The sequence below is a fragment of the Cyprinus carpio genome, chromosome B21 (assembly GCF_018340385.1).
Source record: "Cyprinus carpio isolate SPL01 chromosome B21, ASM1834038v1, whole genome shotgun sequence".
Classification (NCBI taxonomy): Eukaryota; Metazoa; Chordata; class Actinopteri; order Cypriniformes; family Cyprinidae; genus Cyprinus; species Cyprinus carpio.
The window spans coordinates 3583280-3590075 of record NC_056617.1 but is presented as its reverse complement, the minus strand read 5'-3'; the positions used below and the strand labels follow the sequence as shown (position 1 = coordinate 3590075).

Below are 6796 nucleotides of genomic sequence, written 5' to 3'. Positions count from 1 at the left end.
AAGCGATCAATACTTTAAAAACATTTTCTTCAATGTTTTTTTTTTTTTTTTGGCAACCCATTAGACATCAAGAACCATTCGGCTGTTATGGGATCTTGTGCTTCTTTGAAGTTTTCTAAAAAAGTTATTGCTGTAACCTACCAACCCTGAGCATTGAACAGCAAATACTGCACCGAGAGTTGCTCTATCAGCATCTCTGAATGAAAGTCCGAGGAAACTGAGAGAACCCATTCAATAAAAGAGGAAGAAAGCGACCAGTCAGAGGCTTCCCCCAATCAGGGAGGTCTGGAGAGCATAAAAATGTGGATTCCCAGGTGCCTCGAGAGTGGGACGGCTCAGTTTCATCCCTTCAAGAACAAGAAGACAGTAGAACAGCCGGGCCAGCCTGACTCAAACCAGCAGATAGTGATTGAGAGTGATGGTTAAATGGATTAGAGAGAGAGGGAGGGAGAGGGAGATAGAGAGGGGAGGGAGATTTGCCATGAAGCTTTCTGCCCTTGAACACACAGGGCAAATCTGATCCAGTAAAGTAGACAGCACACGCACTACAAGTCCATATTCTCACTTTTGAGTACTTCACACATACACACGCACCCTGCATCCAGCATCTCCTGGAGAAGTAGGGCACCGTCCTCCCCTGACAAACCGACGGAGTGTGCATTAAGAAACTCTCCGGCAGGGAGAGATAAAGATAAAAAAAACAAACAGGGAAGAACCGCATCTTGCTGCGGGAGGCGATGCCGTTTCCACACGGACCCAAGTCGAGCGCGCGGTGAGTCCATCTCAACTACTTCAGCGACCCGGATGAAACGAGCCTGTCAAGGCGTCTCACTTTTGATTCATGTTTGTAACGCCAAAAAGTTGTTTCTGCTCGGGTTCAAAGGCAAAATCAGCCCTCTTACCGTTAACCGCGAGAGTGTGTTTTATCGCAGTTCCTCATCTTTAGTGGCAGGACGCGCGTGCGACACACCCCGTGCGTTTTCGCTCGCTCTGCAGAGGGAAGACCGATTTCAAACTGTTTTCTGACGCTAAACTACCACAGTTTTTAACTTTAGTCACGGTTTTTGTGACGGTACGGATGCTGGATTGCCTCCAGGGTGTGTGTGAGGAACATCGATGCTTGTTTGAGATGTTTTACAGTACAGTACGGAGGAGGATGTTCTGTCAGCGAGTGGAACTTGTACGTTTTTTACGTGAGGCTGAACGAAAATGTAATATTAAACCGTTTTAATTACTTTTCTATACTGTATTAACCTCTCAATACGAACAGATTGGTGTTGAAGGAAGAGTTAAACATATCGGGAATGCAATTTAGGCATTATGTAGACTAGTTAATTTAATTAAATTTGATGTAAAAACTGGTTGTTGCGGTTGCCATGTTGACGATATTACAATGGTTACGGTAAGATTGAATATTATAAGTCGAAAATGCATGTCATTAACTTATATAATATACATTTACCAACCTGCTAACTACTAAATGACTTAAAGTTCGTCGTAACTGGCCTCTCAAAGCCAAAGAAATACACTAAAATACATCTAAAACACCGTCTACTCAACATTAAATGTCCATGAAAGATAACAAAAAACTTTTTAAACGACACCTAAATGTTATGCATTGTGCAGGGAATTCTTAAAGCGGCCATTTCCCCATAAATTATATTGCAGTTCATACTTTTTATTTGTTAAACATTTAAAGATCTTACGATAGAAGTGTATGCAATAAAGAGTTGAAAAAAATTGCTTTGTTTAAGCTACTGTAAAATGACACGCAAATGTAATTTCTTATCTAAAGATACCTGATCTGATTTAAAAATGCTGTAATGTGAACAGGTTGATTCAGTCTATTTTTGACTTGAATAAAAGCATGTCCTACCATGTGAAGCACATGGTTACTTTACCTGATTTTTACAGGCATGCATTGCATTTGCAACCTTAGAAATGGATGTCATCGCTATACGCGTATCTGCACATGTGAGGTCATTTCTCCCTCCTCACATTTCCCAATGGAAATTAAATGTGTTTCATTCATGAAACTATACCGTGCAATATTTAACTTACAATCTCTGCATGGTAATATCTGGATGTGATATGTCGCACATCCCCTTTGCTTCTCTTCCTTGAAGTCCTGTCTTATATAATTTCTGTCCGTGAAGTGTGTGTGTGCATGTACCATGCATGTTCCTCATTCCAGACTCGTGTTATATGCGAGATCAGCCATCTGTCCGGAATGGTGGCGGTTCACAGGATGACATCCAACGTCTGTTTAGGGGGGGTTTGGCAAATTAGACCATCCGCAGAAAGTGTCGCTTGAAAAAAACAGGCTGACATCAAGAGCTTGTGTACAAATGAGCAGTGAAGTTAAACACTGAAATGTGTGGTGTTTGCTTTCAGGACCATGGACAGCAGCCACTAAAGAGTGAAGGATGCAACCAGGCAGACATTTCTGAGCTTGGAAAAGGGGAAACCCACTTCATGTGACCTTCGGGAAATAAATATGCTCTGCGGTGACGCAGTCCAGGAGCTGCTATGGATGTAGGTCCAATTAGAAGCATCAGCACCTTTGACCCAACATATCAGGACAGTGTCCAGGCACAAAGAAGTAAGACAGAAGTCAATACACAAAACAATAAACTTGCTTTACAAGAATTCCCCTTAACCTCATAACAACAAAACACTTTTATGCACATTTTCTTTTTCTATATATCTGAATTTTTTCTTTTGGAGTAATGACTGTGGCAAAGTTATGGGATGTTTTAACCTGACCACCGGCGCTGCTGTTCCATGTTAACACGTCCCACCTCTGAACCCACGGTGGTCCCTTTCCTGTTTCTCCGGACCCTCGGAAATCCCCTCTTATTCGCACGCCTGCCATGCGTGCATGCGTGGGACTCCTCTACCTGCTGGTGCATGTGCTGGCGAGAGCAAGAGGCCAGTACGACCTGTGCAAGTCTCTCGTGAGCACGGACGAAGGTGCCGTGTGGGAGCATTATGCGTGCCAACCCAAAGCCCAGGCCATGAAGGAGTACATGCGCATCCACGTCGAGCCACCAGGCGTCACCTGCGGGAACCCACCAGAGAGATTCTGCACTCTGGTGAGTCCTCTAGAAGAATTACTACTTTTCTCAACATTGATGATAATAAAAATGTTTGTTGAGCAGCAAATCAGCATATTAGAATGATTTCTGAAGATCATGTGACACTGAAGACTGGAGTAATGATGCTGAAAATTCAGCTTTAATCACAGGAAAAAATTACTTTATAAAATATATTCAAATATATTTGAAATTGTAATAATATGTCAAAATATTACAGTTTTTACTGTATTTTTGATCAAATAAATGCAGCCTAGGTGAGCAGAAGAGACTTTCAAAAACATTAAAAATATCACCAACCCAAACATATGAATGCAGGTGTTCTGAGAAATCAAACCACAGGCTCTGTAAAATATATTAAAGAGTTAAAATCAATATTAACTCCAAAAACGTATCAAGTACCCACTTTGAAAATCCACCAGAAATAGTACATCCATCCGGGCAACTTTGGCCTGCTTTTGTCAACATGCTACTGTATGATCGGGGGACATATTACTTCCAATCTTGCATACTATTCAGGAAAATCAATATGTGAAATGGGGAGGTAGGGTGTGATAAAAATATACAGCATGCTAATTCCTGTTTCTCACAACCAGAAGTTTAAAGATGTATCACATGGTCAGCAGACTTGACTGATAGTTTTCTTCCTGCATCCTTTTTTTCTGCTCATTAGCCTGAAAAATACAATTAAGTGATGTAACGTTTTCCCAGTAGCTGTAACTCATTTGCCTATAAGCTGGTGAGTGTGAGCTCATCATATTAAAGGAATAGTTTTAGTCACCAAAAATGAAAATTTGCTGACAGTTTACTGACCCACAGGTCATCCAAGATGTAGATGTGTTTGTTTGTTCATGAGAAGAGATTTGAAAAATGTAGCATCTCATCACTTGCTCAGCAATGGATGCTCTGCAGTGAATGGGTGCCGTCAGAATGAGAGTCCAAACAGCTGATAAAACTATCACAATAATCCACAAGTAATCCACACCACTCCAGTCCATCAGTTAACATCTTGAAAAGCCAAAAGCTGCTTGTTTGTAAGAAACAAATCTATCATTAAGATGTTTTTAACTCCAAACTGTTGCTTCTGGCTAAATTACGAGTCCATGATCCATAATATTGCTTCATCCAGTGAACTATTCTTTAAGATTATTGTTTACCAGTTGCACTTGTTTATTTCGTTAATTAACTGATGCATTGAGTTTGCATCTTGCATCTGTTTTATAAAATAAACCTAATAAAATATAATGATTATTGCACAAAAGTGGGCTTGACTATCTAATTATACAAATTTTATAGAATTTACAAAGTGTCAATTAGTACCTGGATAGGACAGATCTCAGGCAGATGTTTCCAGATTGTTCCTTGATTAATTTTTTGACCACTAGCCATTGGCCAGTGCAAACTAAGCAGGGCTCGTAGAATGGTGCCAAACTGCGCCCATTATGGGGGCGGAGGTCTTGAAGCAGCGTTAATTTGAGCAGGATGTGCCGGGCAGGTCACTGACCACAGCAGAAAAAATGCAGCTGAGGTCAGCAGGCGTAAAGTGCAGAAGGCCGAGGTGTTGTTTACCCACGTGAGTTTGTTGGCAGAGTCATACTCACAGGAACAGAGGACAGGGAGGATGTCGAATTTCACTTTGCTTATAGCAAGGGTCAGCAGGTTATTCTCAAGGGCAAGGAGGTCACGCAGTGCACTATGGGTTTTATTAAGTGAGATTTGTGAGGACAACATACAGAATCAAAAGATATGCCATTAGTCAGTGAACTCTGTTAGTAAAGAAAGTGTGATTGGTGCTTTCCTGTGCAAATGTTGTGCAGCTGTAAATGGGACCGCACCTTTAGGATGTTGTGGATGGTTTCTAAGGTGTTGCTAGGTGGTTTCTTTGTGTCTGATGCAGAGTTATTATAGTTAACTAAAACAAAAAATTGCTTGAAATAGAATGAATTCTCATTAACATTTAGTTTAAATTGATGTAACAACTAAAAAAGAAATAATAAAGAATTAAATCTACCAGTATATACATAAAAATGACAAAAAACAACAAAATTACAATAAAAAAACTGAAAATATAAAAGGTTTACAAGTAAAATGTTATTAATTTTTTTTTTTTAATTATTTATTTGTTAAATTAATTTAAAAAATAAAACAATTTAAAACCGTGTTTTAATGATACTAAAATTATTTATATGTATACATATAGATATGGCTTGGGTCCATCCTTCAAAGTAAGTCTGTGTTATTTTGTCACCTGTTTAACACTTTAGCTTAATTCTTAAAATTCAGTAAGATCAATAGTTACAGTGATGCTTGACTTTGCAGAAGAAAAAAACAAGCAAAAGGTTGTGCAGGCTGAAGAGAACAAGAGCATAAATAAATATTAGTGTCAGGGGAAAAGAGGTAATACAACCCTGATTAAATTATCCAGACACTGCAATGTCGTGCACATACTTTGTTCACTATGATTGTGCCTTTTCACTATGATGAAGCTGCTGATGGGACTGATGCAGGAAAACACACATACGGTTATTGGTCTCGCAAAGGAGCCGGAAATGGACACAGCTCTCACACACTTAACAGTTAACGATCTGTTTAATGTAAGGCTAAAGGAGACCCATTTCTCTTACTCGCTCTCACTCTCACACACATTTACACAAACACAACTTAAAGGGATGGTTTACCCAAAAATCACAATTCTGTCATGGTTTACTTAGACTTGACATGGAATATGGCATTCAGATTATATATATGACTATGGAAAAGAACAGTGTGAAGTGAACATTCTGCAAAACATTTACAGAATTATCAGTTTTAGGTGAACTTTTCCTTTAAATCGTGTTTGCGAAAATTTGGGTATTAGTTCTGGTTTAAAGGGTTAGTTCACCCAAAAAATTTACATAAAATTATGTCATTAATGACTCACCCTCATGTCATTCCAAACCCATAAGACCTCCGTTCATCTTCGGAACACAGTTTAAGATATTTTAGATTATTTTAGATATTAGATTATCTTAAACAGCGTCGTACGTCAGCGGCGTCACTGCAGTGTTTTGAACGCACTCACAACAGACCCGGAAGAGAAGACAATGCTGAATAAAGTCGTAATTTTTGTTATTTTTGGACCAAAATGTATTTTCAATGCTTCAACAAATTCTAACTGACCCTCTGATGTCACATGGACTACTTTGATGATGTTTTTATTACCTTTCTGGACATGGACAGTATATCGTACATACATTTTCAATGGAGGCTCAGAAAGCTCTCGGACTAAATCTAAAATATCTTAAACTGAGTTCCGAAGATGAACGGAGGTCTTACGGGTTAGAAACGACATGAGGGTGAAAAAATAAAATAAAAATCACAATTCTGCCTTCATTTACTCATCCTAATGCCTTGCCTGACTTGGAATATTTTGCTCAAATTGTATGCATCACTACTTTTATGGTGATTTTTGGTCATTTTTTTTAAGCTTACCAGTGTTTGTTACTACTTACTTTCAATGCCCCCCCCCTCCCAAAAAACAATGTGAACATTATGCAAATTATCTGCTTTTGTGGTTTATCCTAGGCAAATCATTACTGAATTATCCTTTTTTTGTGGAACTATCCCTTTAAATCCCCCTAGATGGATTTGTTTGAATATTGTTGCATGCAAAGATACTCTTAGATACTGATTCTTATTTAAACCAAGACTGAAAAAGCTAA

At 39.0% G+C, this 6796-nt stretch overlaps 1 protein-coding gene across 4 annotated transcripts in view; it reads left to right on the top strand.

Annotated features, from left to right (window-relative positions):
- Window positions 1-259: 259 nt before the first annotated feature.
- The window catches only part of LOC109083188 (bromodomain-containing protein 4), a 55927-nt gene continuing 49390 nt past the window's right edge, over window positions 260-6796 (top strand). For 2 of the 4 annotated variants that reach the window (XM_042747824.1, XM_042747821.1), the window contains exons 1-2: window positions 262-772; window positions 2395-3095. In XM_042747824.1, the coding sequence (XP_042603758.1) occupies window positions 2874-3095 (222 nt within the window). In that variant the 5' untranslated portion in view covers window positions 262-772; window positions 2395-2873. The other 2 variants (XM_042747823.1, XM_042747822.1) reach the window with 2 other exon arrangements.